General features: G+C 41.4%; 1 protein-coding gene across 2 annotated transcripts; it reads right to left on the reverse strand.

The window, feature by feature from the left end:
- Positions 1-381: 381 nt before the first annotated feature.
- MYOZ1 (myozenin 1) lies at positions 382-16,294 on the reverse strand. 2 transcript variants are annotated; one of them, XM_063163763.1, is made up of 6 exons: positions 16,109-16,294; positions 13,903-14,004; positions 12,815-12,996; positions 4,151-4,385; positions 1,765-1,924; positions 382-945 (listed from the first exon to the last, which is right to left on the reverse strand). In XM_063163763.1, exons 2-6 carry the CDS (start codon positions 13,976-13,978, stop codon positions 714-716), a joined length of 885 nt encoding a protein of 294 aa, XP_063019833.1. In that variant the 5' UTR covers positions 13,979-14,004; positions 16,109-16,294; the 3' UTR covers positions 382-713. The 2 variants fall into 2 exon arrangements, with proteins under 2 accessions (XP_063019833.1, XP_063019834.1); XM_063163764.1 differs by lacking the exon at positions 13,903-14,004 and having other exon boundaries at positions 16,109-16,293.
- Positions 16,295-16,641: the final 347 nt, after the last annotated feature.

Consider the following 16,641-nt stretch of genomic DNA (forward strand, 5'->3'; position numbering starts at 1 on the left):
TTATGTAAATAATGTAAAAAAATAGAAGAGAAAAACAAGAACCAAAAACCTGCTTAAGCTGTCGCCTTGTTTATACTCTGGACAACTGGGGGATCTTAGCTGACAGTGAAACACTTTAAGCTGTTTGTTTTGCTGACAGGCTGACTTGCGATTTCATTTCTGATGTTGTTCTAATTTCCTCTCAAAGTCATCATCCTTCCCCATCACTTTGGCAGTATTTTTCCAAGCTACCTGGATGTACATAAATCTTATGACCATCCCTGTTAGTCCTTGATCTTTCCTCCCAGAATAATATTCTCACTGTGAGATTGAAACTTTTGTTTCAATTTGCTAATCGCCAAATTCTTTCAGCAGCACTTTTTAAGGAGAAAACACAAAAGCTGTTTTTCATCTTGGTGTTTTATTGTTAATACATGACAAAACAGGTTTGTTATCAGTCAGACAGGCAGCATGCAGCATTGCTAAACAGAAAAGCACTTCCTTAGTCTTGGCCTCTTATGTGCTGGTGAATAAAAAGCTCCTTTTCCTCAAACTGTGTCTGATTTAGATTAGCAGTACAGTAAAGAGAAGTTTAGAACCTGCTTGGGACTTGTCTTGGCTACAGGCAAAAGAAAGAAAGAGCTGACAGAGCTAGAGTTGCACTTTTCCTCCTTACTATCAACTTGCATACAGAAAGGGCTGAGAAAAAAAGGGAAGGTCTTGGCAGTGGGGATTTACAACTCTTCTGTTTCACCACTCATTGGCACATTGACCGCAGTCTGGTACTCTGAGAAGTCTCCTGAAGGCATCCAAGGTATCGGGGTTCTGTTGAAGGAGGGTCTTTTGCTGAAATTTTGATTATATATCATGAGAGATTCTGGGAGCAAAGGGCAGATATCAAACTGAGGCACTTTGAAGGTCATCCGTTTGGCTGCTTTTTCAAAACCCCCATAAGGCATGGCAGTCCTGGCATAGGGGAATACATGGAGTTAGCAAACAGAGCACAGGTAAGCAACAGGACTTATCAAATAAATAGTCCAAGTTATCAAGATTCTAAATTGTGCTACTCTTGCTGTTGGCTAACAAATCCTTCATGAGAACATACATGTATCCATTGCCCATGTACAAAAAATTATGCAAACACACACATATGCTGCTGTGCACTTCCTTCACCCTTGTTGCATCAATCTCCATCAAACCATACACCTTTCACACCTTTAGTTTTCTGTACATGTAGCAGGCAGAGGCTGCATTATTGCAGAAATTAGTGGGATGTGGGTTTGTTCTTGGTACTGATGACCTGGGGCTATGGAGGTTGGTGGCAAAAGTGTATAGAGAGGTTAACAAAAAATTGTTGCTGTCCTAGAAATATTTGTAAAACTTTCAATGCTTATCATATACAGCAGAAACATCCTGATTTGTATATTAAGTGCATTGAAATCTATGGCTGCTGGTCATAAGTATTTTTCATGACCTCTTGAATTTCAAAGGGTTGCAGTAAAAAACAGTGACGAGCTACATCTCCTGGTCAAATGGAGAGAGAAAGAGAGGCAAATAGGATTAAAATCCTCTTATCCAACTGCACTGGTTTTCTGTGCATAATCTGAATTAAAATCTCTAGGTCTTAATGTATTTTGTCTTTGTAGTCTTCCAAACTTTCATCCACTGGAGACTGTGCTAAGCAAAATGAAGTGCAGCTAAAACTTATTTACAGGAGGGCTATGATCAGCATTATTGTGTTTTCTCTTGCTAAATGAACTGCACTGAATATCTAAGAGGACTTACCGGTTAAAAGACTTGTAGTGGGGGAAATCAGCTTTGGGGCTGTACGACAGCAAGTCCGTGGAGAACTGGCTTTTGTCCTCAGGGCTGATCCCCATCGCTCGTTCCCAAGGGGAAATATAAGTTTTAAATATAGTCACTTTTTTGCCTCCTGACTTCCCATCTGTAAACAGAGGAAGGCAAAGCACTCTAGTTAGATGGCACTCTTAACTGCATTGTGCTACTGTGTCCTGCTACTGAAGTTGAAGCACCAGCTTTGTTTCCATATTCTGTAACTCCTACATCAATACAAGCTTTTATGGTTAGATTTCTGTTTTGAAAAGATGATCATACATCACTTCTGTTCTTTTCCACAAAAGCAGATAGTACCACAGTCTAAGAGCCACTCATCCAGGAATTTGCATTAAAGCATGTATCTGGAATTTTTCATTCTTCTTTTTGCTCATATAGAAAGCACCAAAGTCCTCACCTCATCATCTCTTCCACTAATAGGAGGGAAGATTCATACGAGGAAAGATGCAAACAATTTCTTCATTTACTTTTCTGTATTTTCTGTCAGATCATAGCAGACATGACATGGCATTTTCTTTGTGATTACATGAACAGATATTCACATTTTTCCCCTTCTGAACTGAGATGTTAGACATAAGTCTGTCTCAATCACCTCAAGATGGCTAAAAGCAGTTTGCAAATATTATGTGGTATCTCTCTTGAAGTTAAAATCCTATCAGTGACTAAAGCTGCACTTTGTTGTAAAGTCAGACACTTGATTGCTAGAAATTTTAGATTAGCTTCTAGTTGCTCCATTAAGCAAATGAGTTTAGACAAGGGATTTCATTCTGCATTTCCCTTCCCTTCCCTTCCCTTCCCTTCCCTTCCCTTCCCTTCCCTTCCCTTCCCTTCCCTTCCCTTCCCTTCCCTTCCCTTCCCTTCCCTTCCCTTCCCTTCCCTTCCCTTCCCTTCCCTAGCTGTGTATAATACCACCTTGCTAGTAAGAACATAAGTTTTGTATTAATATGTAGCACACTTATAATATTTTCATCCTTCATAAACCTTAAAACCCCTGAGCAATGATATCTGCTTAGCTTGATTAGGGCAGATAATAACAGATTAATGGAGAGAGACATTCTGGTGCTTTCATGGTGCTACATTTTGTGTAGAAAACAAATCCTTATGAAGTAAGTGGCAAAGAATGAAAACTATTATCTGAATCTTTCTTCTTTATCACACCTCCTTTGTCTGTCTTGCTTATTGCAAACCATGCCAAGTCCTGGGGTTCCCTGCTTTCAAAGAATTGCAGACATTTACAAGAATCTCTTTTTTAATTTAAAAAAGCCCTAAAAACCAACTACTCCCCACTTTTTTGTGTGAAGTATTTAAACTAAGCAGTTTACCAGCAAATTGATTGCTAGAGTTGAAACAAAAGCAGCTGGGATCTGTCCCTGCAGTGAAAGCTATAGGATGATATTAATCCTCCTTCTCCCTGCACACACAATAACAATGAAGAAAAATCTCCTGTAAGAAAACTATAAGAGTCTATACAGTTTGCTTTTTCACAGGAAATGTGAAAGCTGATTTTGATATAAAATGCACATTATTCCAGAATGTAAATGAAAATACTTGGATTTTACAAGACTTTACAATTACAAATCCATTTGGTTACTCAAGGCCGTTATTCCTGGTTCCCAAGCAAATTTGATTATATATATATATTTTTTAATCTAAAGGGACTGTTAAAGTGATGATTACATCTACTGACTCTTATACTAGGTATTTGTTTCTAGAGATTTCTGGCCAAACTAAACAGAGGATAAAATCAGGCAAAGAGTAAATTGAATTAAAACTATTTTTACTCATAAAGATACTGCCTCAGTGGCCCAGTGGTGGTTACCAGATAACTTTTAGGAATATTGCTGCTCGTTTCTGAAGATTATCCAAAAAGTGTTCTTTTTTTACATAGAAGCTTTTATTTGAAATCAGGGCTCAGACATTCAAGTCTGATACTCAGATCAGACTACTGATCTCAAGAGTTAATTCCAGTGTCTCCAGTGGTCAGTGTGAAAGCCTTGACAGGGAGTGCCACACTGGCATGGCACAGCTGTACTGGCCTGGCCTACTGCTCTACCAGCCTTAAGAGCTCAGCAGAGAAGTCTCCTGTAATTTCTGTGGTCCAGCCAAGCAAGGTATTTCTCCCTCCTGCCTGTGGTTGAGCAACATAGAAGAATACAAACAAAACCATCAAACTAAAAGCAGTTCAACTCTTCTAGGCTTTACACTAGAGCTTTGTTTGGAAGAATCCAAGAGTTAGATTAATTTGCTTTTCCTTAAGAGTAGGCTTGGCATGTGGTCTGATAGTTTTAGTTTCTTATTCTTGCAGAGGGATACTTGCCTTTGTCAGTACCATCGCCTCCTTCTCCAGCACTCCCAGATGATTTCCCTGCGTGCTCCCCTTCCCCATCTCTGGCGCCTGCTCTGCTCGCAGGCCTGGGAGGGGCCCCGGGCTGCTGCTGCGTGCTGGAGCCGTGCTGCCCCGCCGCCCATCCTCCCGCCATCCGCCCGTGGCCATGGCCGTGAGCATCCTCCCCGTAGCTCCCTCCCGGCGGGATGAACTTCTGGAAGTGATCCTAGGGGAGGAGAAAAGAGTGTGCCTGAATCTCTGCTACAGGACATGGTGTATTCGTGTTTGTAGGGCTGGGTCCCAGAATGTGAACTCCTGAGTCTCATTTGGGGCTGGGTCCCAGAATGTGAACTTCTGAGTCTCTGTGATCTGACCAGTTCTGTGTCTCTGTTACAAAGCCAGTGGCAGAACTTCATGTGAGTTATTCCCTTTATTCAGTATATCAGCAGCTGTGGAGCAGCAGAAGTGGCAATGGAAGCACACTCACCTCATAGTAATTTTATGTGATCAGGGTGGTGTTGTCCCCACCAATGATGACTATGAAATAGAGGAGGAGGTGAAAGGAAATTTAGCTTTTGCCAGAACAGGTAGAAGTCCAAACAGAGATAACATTGGCTAACCTGTGGGAAAGCAAGCCTGGCAAGAAAGTATTTTCATGTCAAAGTTAACATAACCCCAGCTCAATTACAATGTGGGAATTAAGTGTTACAGGTAACCAGAACAGCAGGGTCTCTGTGACAACACAAAAGTCAGGAAGATATCTGCCTTTTTGCCAGTTTTCCGTATATATAATACCATTGAAGGTCTATATGAAAGTCTGCTTGGGGAGGAGTATTTACATGTTGAGAAAAACTGAAGAGATAGCAGCCTGGGAAAACAGAAAATACTTCCTGCGGACAACAAGAGGAAAATGACAAAAAGGAAGAATTTTGTTTGTAGCAGTATGTGAATTAGCAAACCAAATCTAACCAGCAACAGGGTAAGAAAGAAAGAAAGTTGCATGCATCAATAAAATTAGGTTGGTCTTATTTTGCAGACCATTCACTCTTCCTTGGTCAGGCTAGAGGGCACAATCTCTGCAGTATGTAGTAAAAGAGCAAACAATCCATGCAGGATTTATTGACCTTGTGGTGTACATTTTGGCACAATATCCTGTCTTTCCACACAGAAATTTTCATAAATGCTTGTGTGGAATAGAAACTGATATAGTATGTTTAGAAAAATGTTTCACATATTGATCATAAGTGACATCAAAACTAGACTCCTATCAGACTTTAAAAGTATCTCTTGTGTAGTACAGCCCACACAGCTATATAATGCAAGTAACCTGGGTTATATATCACATATAGTCTCTCCTGTTGGACTAGGAGATTGGCTATTAGATGCACAAAGATGCAACAAATACACATTAATGACACTGAATGAATCTGTGGTTCCTCATACTGCTATTCTATCTGTATAAATCTCAGGCTGCCCCAGACATGGCTCTCAAAGGCTTTAGGCTTTCTCAGGGCTCTTACACCTAGCACAGTTTAGCAAAAAGAAGCTTTCCAGGCTGTAAACAGGCTTCCAAGGCCAGCTGTTCAGTCAGCTAAAAATAGTCGAGAAGTGAAAACCCCACAAGGCTCAAGGCAGAATTAGCTAACCCTCTGCTCCCTGTGTCTCCCACAACAGTGTCCAGGGTTTCACAGCAGGTCACCAGGCTGCAACCCAGGCAGGCAGCCAGCTGCAGGCTGAAGTGGCAGAGCTGGTTCCCCCAGGGCCTTTAGGGACTGTCTGTCCTTCTCCTAGCTGCAGGGAATTCCCTTTTTAGGAACACAGGAGATAATGTTCCCGTGAATGTCAGGAAGCACTGAGAGGGGAGAGGATTGTGAGCATTAAGCTGTACACAGGAGCTAACTGGGCAATCTGCTCAATTATGCATGGCAGCTATGTAGCTGTAAAAAGGCAAACTGAAAAAGGGTATTTTGAGGGTTAGGGGTCAGAATGAGGTTGTTTTCAAAATGTTAATATATATGCAAGGGTAATGCTTCTACTGATTTGCTCACTACTTTCAAAACTAAATTTGCATCTGTTTTCCTTCTAGTATCACCATGCATGCTCGCCCTTTCTGAGAATTATGGGCTTATTTCTCCTTTCTGTGGTTACTTACATGCCTCTCCTGCAAGAGAAAAAAAAGCATCAGCATAACATGAGCTGCAGTAAAATGGACTGTTCTGTTTCTGCTCACAGCAGTATTTGATGTGACTAGGGAGGGGCATCATTGTCATCTGGTGTTATTTTAAATTGCAGTATTATCACTAAGTAGGAATGAAGTTTCTCTGGAACAGAAGGTCTGCATCAGGAAAGCCACTCCTAAATCTTATTTAGCTGCAAATTAAATTAGTTTGATTTGCCTTAAGCTAATTTATCATTCTTCATGGGCCTGCTGAGAAAACATCTGATCTGCTAAAAGCAGGCAACTCCATTCAGATAGGAAGGACATGTTTTCCATGCAACACCCCAGTTACTCACCTGCTAGAACAAAAATATAATTTTCTTTAGTTTTGGTCACCACAATTGTTTGTCTTAGCTCAAATTAACATGAAGCAAGGAGAAAATAATCTTTTTGAAAGATTTTCCAAGACAGTGGAGCTCAGGAAAGACAGCCTCAAGCAGGAGTCTCAACATAGTCAAAGCTGCATAGGTACAGCTTTGTCTCCAGTACATACAGCACACCTCTGGTCAGAGTTTTAGAGTGAAATTTTAGAGTTTTGGAGCTCACACTTGAGGAGAATGCATGTCTTGGGCCACTGCTAACTGCATGTGGAACATTTACATATATGCATATTCACATCATAAAACCAGCCTCTCTGTTAGTATTGATTGACTGTGTTGGTGGGAGTTCCAGGAGAGAAGTCCAGGAATGTCAGCTGAGATGGCTGACAACCTCCTGCTGGCTCTGGGGACAGATCACACGGCTCCTCCTGTCTGTGCATTGGTGGAGGTAGTGGATATTATCAGTCCCAGGGCATCCCTAAATCCACTCTAATAAGAGAGCACTCGGTGCCAGTTCATGTGATGGGTCCCCTGGGTTGGCTAAACAAATTGGGCTCATGTCTTTCAAGTCCTTAATGCTAGCAAGTGCCTGCTCTTGCAGGCTGAGTGCTTACATGGACAAATTCTGAATTCCCTAGAGCATGTGCCTAATAAAAACTAGATAATGAAAGATGATCCAACTAATGGGGCTGAGATCTCTGTGTATCTCAAGGCCCTGACGTCACTGCAGGCAGTCCCCCAGAGAGACACTGTGTGCTCCCCTTCAGCTCCTTGCTGTGCCCTAAAGAAAATGATTGAGGCCACCAAATGTGTTTCTATTTCCACCTCACTGCTAAAGAGCTCCCCAAATGTTTGATGCCTATGTAGTTACTAACACTTCTGAAGTTACTGGACTGCATCGTCCCCGTGGCAGCCACTCAAATGCTCCTTGATGGTGGGATGGAAGATTTAAAATTCAGACACTTGCAGAGTCTCATAGACTGCCTGCTGTTTTTATCAAAGCGTGGGCCTCAGTCCTTCATTTGGAATTGCATAGCCTTAAACCTATGACTCATTTTTTAAAAAGAGTGAAAATAAGAAGCTGTAGAAGGATCTTACATTTTTTTTCAAACTTGCTACCCTGAGAGGCACAGTAGATTGAGCTCCTGCTTTCTATTTCCAGGTCCATTTCTGACTTGCTCTGTAATCTTAGACAAAATATTTTTTGCTTCTGTGCATGAATTTACCCATCTAAATAACAGGAATTTTTATCTAATGCTATCCAAAGTTAGACACATCTTATTTGTATAGTTTATATCATTTTTGTCACATTTTCTTTGTAGATGAAAGAAATTGTGTTTCAGAATTTTGGTCCAGAGTTTTCTCACAGTGCTGCAACAAATTGGAGCATGATGGAAAATAAAAGACTCTTTTTTTCTGTTACTCTGCTTTTTCCACTCCAGTCACTTCTTGAATAAGAATGCATCAGACTCCTTGTTCACTCTTCCACAGCTTTGGGTATAGTGGGACCCCTAGGTCTTCTGCACCAATCCAGCTCCAGTGCAGCAAGGATCATTTTGTTAAACAAGTTACAATCTCACCTGGCTCACTCCACTTAGGTCCTACCCTGAGAATTGTATCTTAGTCTGCAATTATCCTGTAATGTTTGTTCAAGAGGTTTAACGTTCTATTAAGAACAGAACTCCTAGAAAAATTGTTTTCCTAACATTTCCCCTTTAACCTTACCTCCACTGATCTTGATTGACATTCATGCAAGTACATTAAGGGGCATACAGAGGCAGCACTGCATGCTCTGTAATAAACCAGGCAGCTGCATGATGACATTTCTCCATGGTTGTTTTCCTTCAGACACTGTGTCATGCCTGGCTATTCCTCATGTAAGATCTCTGAGGCAGGTTGGTGCTGTACTGCTGTCTGCTGTGAAGCATCACTTTTGGTTTGTAACATAACCACTTCCATTTTCTTCCTGCTACTTCTGCCTGCTCTGAGTTCTTGTCCAGCACTGAAAAGAATACTAATTCCTGCCATTTTCCAGAACAGCAGTAATCCAATTCTTTAGATTTCTTAGATTTTGTTTCACAGTTGGTATCAGCTTAAAAGAGACCTCTTGACCTGAAATCCAGCAGAAATTGCCAACACATTTTAGTTTGTTTTCATACAAGCTTTGCCATGACTGGAAGCTGCATTTATTTTAACTTGTGGATGAGTGTAAGAAAGCACCAAGGTGGGGATTTTGGTTGTGGGTCAGTGTGGTTTTTGAGGTACTACTGCTCATAATTGTCTATTTAGATATTGGTTATTTTACCTTCCTAATTATTTTAAGATCTGTTAATAAAACATAAAAAGGAGAGGAGAAAAAGGAAAGTCTCCTACATGTAACCCAAATCAAGCCACAGGTTTTGACTAGCAGAAGGACCATATTTAAGGATTCTTACTGGAAGAGAGATGGAGTAATGGCAACATCCAAGACACATAACTATGGCTTTGTTTTCAGTTTCCCATTCATGCCTGCCAGCCAGGTGTTAAAAAGTTTCCACTTGATGACAGCAAGCTCTTACACTGAGGTTCAAAAGCAGAGGTGGGATGTTGAAAGGAGTGAGGGCAATAATGAGTGAGGCTGCAGGGCTAAGAAATATTGTTTCATGAGATCTTAAATGTATTTGAGGCCAAACAAATTCAGCATTATGAAGGAAAGCAGTCTGTGAACTGCTGATCAGTGAAGTGGGATTTAGGAGATCCAAAGACAAGACTGAGACCCTATCTTTGATTTTAGGTGACTCATTAATCTACCCCATGTTTCAGTTTCACTGTTAAAAAATAAATGTAGTGATTTTCCTCATTCTCTAGTCGGCCAGGGGATACAGTAATAGAGCACACAGCAAGATAGGATTTCATCATGGTCTTTAGTCAGTAATAAATTATATCTTGCAGCTCCACAATGAAGTTGAAAATATTCTCTGAGACATGGAGAGAATCACAGTTCCTGTGGGTGGCACAGCCTGGGATGAGGAGAAGAAATCCTACATGTGGTTTACTAGAGAGGGCTCAGAAGAGCCCAGCTTCTCCAGCACAGCACAAAACAAGGAGGATGTTGCCCAAATTCTCCCTGTTTGGCAGGATATTGGTGTCAAACTCCAATAAACCTCCCTAAAACCTTCCTCTTGTACTGTATATTTGCAAGCAAAGAGAGTCACAGTATTGAGAACAGCTCTACAGTATGTGGTGCATTTCATTTTACTCATGTTAGGAATGGTCAGTCCTTTTGACTGGGGGTTTAGCTACATTCGCCTTTAACTGGATGGGTAGAGCTGCAGCAGTGGCAGAGAGTGACAGGTTTTCACTTTTGCATGGGGCTGTCTGACATTCATGTGCACACAGTATTTAAGTTTCCTCTGCTACAAGTAAGGAGAGTGATCTGATTGTCCAGTGTGGATTTTTGGCTGGAGGAAAAGAAGGAGGAGAGAAGCAGAAGGGTGGGTCAATGACACATGACTGCTGAGATCTTCTCCCTTGTGTGGAAGCTTTATGGCTACAGCACAGGCTATTCTGGAACCCCTTATATGGTTTGGATTTATTTTTAATAACCTTTCTCTTTGTGTGCTTTTATATTATATTATCTTGCTAGTAAACTTCTTTTGGGGGAAAGAAGCAGTCCATACTCCATCCCAGACCTGCCTTGCCCTGCTTTCTTAAGCGTGTCCTGAGAATATTTTAAGACAAGACAGTTAAGAAATCTATGATATAAAAGCAGAAAACACATCACCAGCTTCAAATTCCTTCACTGTCCACAGCCTCAAAAACACAAGAACTTCTTTGGAACAGGGAGCAAAGGACATGGAAGTTAATTGGGAGAGAGAAGTAACTGGGTGTAGCAGTAGGACTTCTTACTCTGCCATTATCTTCCTCACACAGTTATCTTTTGTTTAAGGTTTCTTTTCTGCATCTGCCCTTGAGCAGATAGAGCAGCAAGAAAGGAAAAGAAAGCTATTCAGATACTGCAATCAAAGGGCTTTTTGATAAGAGTTATTTGGTGCTAAGGTCAGGGGCTGTGCTGATGGTTTGGGAGATAACAGACACAGATTTGTTGCCTTTACCTGCTCAAGAGCACCCAGCTCTCCGAGACAATGGCTCGGCTGCTGTGATTGCTCAGCTTTCCTTAATGGTCTGACTGCAGCAAAGCAGTGATGAGAACAGTTACCTGCAAAGGCAGTGGGTGCAAGCAGCGAGCTCCTGGAGCAGCCAGAAAACAGTAACAATTATGTTTTGATCTTGCTAAACTGACCCCAAGCGAGGGCTGTAGACAGACCAAAGTCTTCCTGCACTGACCAATGCCGTGTTGCTATCTCTTGTCTCTCCGTGAATGTGGAGAGAAGGCCTGTAAGCGAATCATGGAGGATTTTAAGCAGAATGCCACCTGGTTTGGAGACCGTGCCATAGTTCTTCTACAGCAAAGCAACAAAGAAAATCCTAGCTTTTTAAAGGATTTTCTAACCCCCAACTACATTTCCCCATGGCATAGGATCTTAACAGCCATGCTGACAGATCTTGGGAGCAAATGTGTGCTTACAAAAGAGAGATATCCACTACAGAAGGAGTATGGAGTGAAAGTCAGGCACAGATTAATAAACAAAGCTGCGAGCAAAAGATAAGCAATTGCCATCAGCATTTATAATGTTAGTCATGAAGTGACTGTGCATGTCCAGTCTTGAGTCAGTTTGTCACAACTTTTTTGTTTTGAATTGTTCTGATTGGACATTCTTTAGTGACACCCTCAAATTTTTATCACTTTGGACTCTAGCCTTTTTATTCCATCAATTTGTTATTTTCTCACTTCTCACTGCCACAGATTCTCACATATGAACTTGGCCCTCATATGTTTCAGGAACTCTGAGATTGCTGAGTAGCTGTTTATGAAAACAGCATGCATTTCTCTAGGATATTCATCTGTGGAGTCCAAAGTTCAATATTCATTCTCACATTCTTTCTGGGAGATAATTCACTGAAGAAATGAGCTACCTAAAACACAAAGAGGTGAAGACACTGACCAAAGTTTAACATCATGGGATATGCTTGTTATATCTCTGGTTTGTCATCCCTCATCTGTAATCTTACTGTTTAATTTTAACTCTTTTTTTTGTTAGGCATCTTTCCACATTCTGATTTTTAAATTGGCATTTCTAGAAGTGAACTGCAGATATTTACTTATTGCTGTTTTTGAAAACATCAGAATGCTTAAAGATAATGTGTTTTTGTTTGGCAAAATATTTTCTTCAGCTTTACTTTTATTGTTTTTCTTGAGTTTCCTTGGACTGGAAAATAGATGCCATAAAGGGATAAAATGTCACCAAACCAACTTTAGAGAACATCAGAAGATGAGGTGGTATATCAAAATGCATATGAACCTTAAACATTTTCTATTTGTTTTACTGAATCCTGATAATCATGTGAATTGAGTTTCATTTGTAAAAGTTTAGGTGTCTTCAAAAGACTTTACACCTGAAACTAGCTGTAAAAAGGAGTTATAACAGTACCAATGCAAGGGAAAAGGAAAAGAAAATGAATGTCTGTATTTATATACCATATCTGAAAGGAAAATGTTTTAGAGGAAAACAAACTGGACTTCTAGCAAATTAACTGAAAATATTTCAGAGTCAGGTTAGAGGTTTCACTTGTGGAACTTGCAGATACTAGCAGAGGACTCTGTCCAGCAGAAAGCATAAAAGTATCCTAGACTAAAAATAGCCCTGGTCTACTGGAGTTGGATGGATCATTGCCATCATGCAAAGAAGAAATGGAATGGGTACAAAACCAATTAGCCCTGCCCAGAGTTCTGAACACTTGCCAAACATGCAGCCTTCCTTCATCACTCAGTACTGAATTTTGTCATGCTTCTGTATGTGTGATACCAAATATTTGCCAGAGGACACTAATGCTGCTGCCAAAAGGAAATAAAACTTGTGTATTTATGTAATTTTGTTTTCTTCTTTCACTGCTTTGCTAGCAGACCCTCCCTACCCCCTGCCCACACACATTAAAACAGAAGAGAGCTTGGGCACACTCCATTCCTGTTTTCCCTGAGTGTATGGAGTAGCATTTTAGTCTTAATCTTCAACTTACCACAGAATTGTCAGTGAAGGCATCAGGGTTATTCTCATAAATGAACTTCTCCACTCTTAGCTGACGTAATTTGAACATCTTGGATCCTTTGTTGGTGAGGAGAGAAAGCTCTTCTAGCATCACATCTCTGGGGATGCTGATCTTCTTCCCCAGGTTCAGCTTGGACACCTCTTGTGGCATAGCTACAAAACATACAGTGGGACACTTTAGAAGGCACTCTGGTCTATGTCTTTTGTCTGTTTCTTCCTATCATCAGTAGTGACTTCAAGCACCCAAATTATCTTCTAAATTAAGATTTTAGGACATTATCTATGCACCAAGTCTTTACATTGAAGATGCTTTGGGTATAGATCTTTGGTATTTACTCTGGACTGCAATCAAGGCAAATCTGCAGAGAGAAGTTGCATAGGGGTGGAGTTAGATGGGTGTCTGCCACATCTGAAGCATCTCAGTCAGTGCAGCAGGATTTCTTGGCACTACTTCAAATGAGTACTTTTCCAAACCTCTGAAACCTTCCCTCATGCTGTCAAAAGTAAAGAAAAGATAAGGACATCACACTTATTTAAAAGTTATCCTACCCAATATACACATATTCTGTAGAAAGAAAAATGTTCCAGGTTATATTCTTCCTGCTCTATTAACTGCTCTAAGAGATCTTGTCTTGCTCAGCTGATGAGTGCTGGAATTAAAGAAACTCTCTCACACAGAGAGAAAACAAGTATGAAACAAAAGTTGTAAGAGAGAGAATGACGTAGAATAAATCTAGGCACTGCAATATTGACCCCTGTAAAATATCATGTTCTATGTCCATTTACACTGATCTGCATCCAAATTAATGCTGCAGGAGAATACAAGTTTGCAGAGTGCAGTCTCTGTTGACTTTTGGCCTGAGTGTGTGCAATGCTTTTCAGCTGTAAGATAGAAAATGTGATGTGGTTGAAGGCTGGGCTTCAGTAAAATTTGTGGCTGTGCCTCCTGGTATGTTCACTGCATGTCTTGCTTTGGGAGTTCAGTTTGTGAGATTTGAAAGGCCGAAATTCAGGTTGAAATCCAAACAATTTTTACATGTGCAGTTTTGCATATCTTACCTTCATGTGTCAGCTTCCCAATGAGTTTAGTGGACTTTTTCCTTTTAAGAGGAGCAGGAGTCCCTGCAAGGGGCATTCCCACAAAGGGTTCTCTGCTTTGCTCTAAACACACAAGGAAATGGAGAATGAAACACTGGAAATGTATTTCTTGCCTCTCTTTTAGTTGCCATCTACAGGTAAAAGATACACAGCCTTCCTTTCCCACACTGTTTTTTTTCTATCCCTTCCCCATGATGGAGCTAGTGGAAGGTGTCATTCCATACAGGAAATCATCAGCAGGCCATTCTGGGGTTCTCTGGAGACTCAGCATGCTGACAAAATATGGTAGCAGATCCCAGCAGAAGCATTGCCAAGGTGCCCTATAGCACTCATCCAAAAGAGGCAATTTAATTGCAACAAGGCAGTCTCTCAGAATCCAGGTGTGCTGTAAGGATACTCTGTTATTATCTTGTGCTGCAGTAACAGGATGCCACTTGGAAATTTTGCTCTATGATGCCATGTTATAACAACATGCAGTTATCATTAGATGGTAATATATATTTTTGGATAAAGGTTTCAGGTCTGTCCAAAAGTTATTTGGAGCACTTTGCATCATGTGCAGTTCTGGTTTGGATATTTCAACAGTCCTTTTAGAATTAGAATAGGTACTCAGAAAGCCATCAGACTGCAAGTCTGGAAGGGGAAAAAAAAGAAACAAAACGGAATTCCAAGTAGTTCTGTCTTTTATGACTGCTACTGTTTTGTTACAGAAGGGCTGGAGGAGGAAGGCACAGGAAAACCTGTTAAAGTTGATCACCCAATTTGTTTGAAGTCACTTGCATCTGTATCTTATGTATTGATCTTATCTGATACCATTTTGAAGGGGGAAAGAGGAGAAGAGGGATATTCCTTCTGGTACAGTGTTCCCCATCTCTGTCCCCAGATAGGATGAGATCTGAACTGCAAAACCAGGGAAAATCAGACGCAATCTCAGCAATTCCATTTCAGGCAGCTTTTGAGAGTCCTTCTTAGGGGTTATTACACATATTGTAAGTAGAGCAAATGTCTTGCCTTCGCTTCAGTGCTGTCCATGCCCAAACAACAGCACATAGGGGACAGATCCCCACCTAATATAATGCAATACAATACAAAGAAAAATGGGCAAAGACACATTGGCTTCAGCTGCAGCAGTAACTACCATCTCTGTCTTGTGATTCTTTGTACTTTACTTTCTTAAGATTTCAGAACTGAAAAACTTTGAACTATGAGTTATATTTTAACTCAGCAAGCAAATAGCTGTAACTGGAAGTTTGTATACTACTCTTCTGATCAAGTTGTTTTTATCTCCTCTGTATTCTGAAGTATCATTCCACCATTACTTCTTTTGCAGCATAATTTTATGTGATGGAATTGTGATAACTCTTAAAAGAAGCCCAGCCACAGCAAAACAGTGCCAATCACATTGGCAGATACTCCCTTGGATTAGTTTTTCTTTCAGATTTGCAAGTTTTTCCTTTTACTGAGATGCTGCCTGTGTAGTTCACATCATTTATGAGCCCATCCTGGGGTATTCCCAAAGCAAGTGTGAGCAGGTGCAGCCATGACGCACACACTGCACATTCTCTTTAAGCAGCCAGACATCTGCTTGGCTGTATAAAAGAAGCAGGCCCTGCTTGACAGGAAAAGGGCAATGCTGCCAGGAAATAGCAGAGGTGAGAGGTTATGGCCCATCTGATGGGTCCTAAAACTCACAAAACAGAGAAATCATCCATATGCTGCAAGCATGGATTTCCTGGGGCAAGGCAGAAAGGGACAGCCATGGTGGAAAGCTGTGTTCCTCACACTAATTCCCCAAGCAGCAGTGAGGACAAGTCTATCACATTCTGCTGTCCTTCTTTACTAATCCAGCAGGACTGAAGATTGAAAAACCCACTGCATGCAGTTGGTCTAGCATAAGGAAAGAGACAGCAGTGTCTCACGATGGACAGGGTCCAGAGTTACACAGTACTACTGCTCTCTCAGCCCTCCCAGAAGCTGCTGGAGCCTCAAACCCCATTCTCCTCACTATGTCATACATAAAGCCAGGGCTTTTCTCCCTCAGCTCTGCCTTCTTGTTCAATTCCTCTGTCTTTTTGTGCATTGATCTTTGCAGCAGTCGTTGGTGCTGCAAGCAAACCAGTCTTTACTTCTCCACCACCTGCTCTATTTTGCTGCCCAGTCAACTCACCTCAGGCTTGCAGTGCCAGGCTCAGACCAGTCACACACCTGCCCCAGAGCTCAGCAGTGGCTGCTTCCTCCCAGCCTGTCTCTGGGTGCTGCCTGGGGAGGCTTGTCCAGCAGCCCCCTCTCCCAGGGTGCCTGGGTGAGGGAAGCTCTGCCCAGCACAAAGTGCTGATGCAAAGTGCAGTGAATTTGACTCCTGAAGGCTGCTCGCACAGGCATCCTGCAGTTATTAATAGCCAAAGGCCCAGAGGGCAGAGTCTCAGATAGCACTGCTGCCATCCCTGAGGAGAGGAAAGAAAAGGTTGCACCTCAGGTCTCCTGCAGTCACTGTCTCAATGTCCAGGAGGACCAGGCACTCCATAGGTGGCTCACTTCTTCCTCCTCTTTGTTCAAATAAACATGCAGTTCCTTCTCCTATTGCTTCTCGATGCAATTCATAAAATCTTCTCAATATCCTGCTTGTCAGTAATGCCTCAAAAGCTATCTTGAGTCTTGCTGTGTTTTACATCCTCCTTCTGCCTCTTCTTAATCAGTCAT

The sequence above is a fragment of the Melospiza melodia genome, chromosome 9 (assembly GCF_035770615.1).
Source record: "Melospiza melodia melodia isolate bMelMel2 chromosome 9, bMelMel2.pri, whole genome shotgun sequence".
NCBI lineage: Eukaryota > Metazoa > Chordata > Aves > Passeriformes > Passerellidae > Melospiza > Melospiza melodia.

Bases quoted from the DNA above. Each gene is read 5' to 3' on its own strand.
- MYOZ1 (XM_063163763.1), bottom strand. From the start codon at position 13,978: ATGCCCCTTGCAGGGACTCCTGCTCCTCTTAAAAGGAAAAAGTCCACT. The intron at 4,386-12,814 runs GTAAGTTGAAGA...CTCCTCCCCTAG, and splicing joins CCTTCACTGACAATTCTGTG to GATCACTTCCAGAAGTTCAT. The intron at 1,925-4,150 runs GCAAGTATCCCT...CTCTGTTTACAG, and splicing joins AGGCGATGGTACTGACAAAG to ATGGGAAGTCAGGAGGCAAA.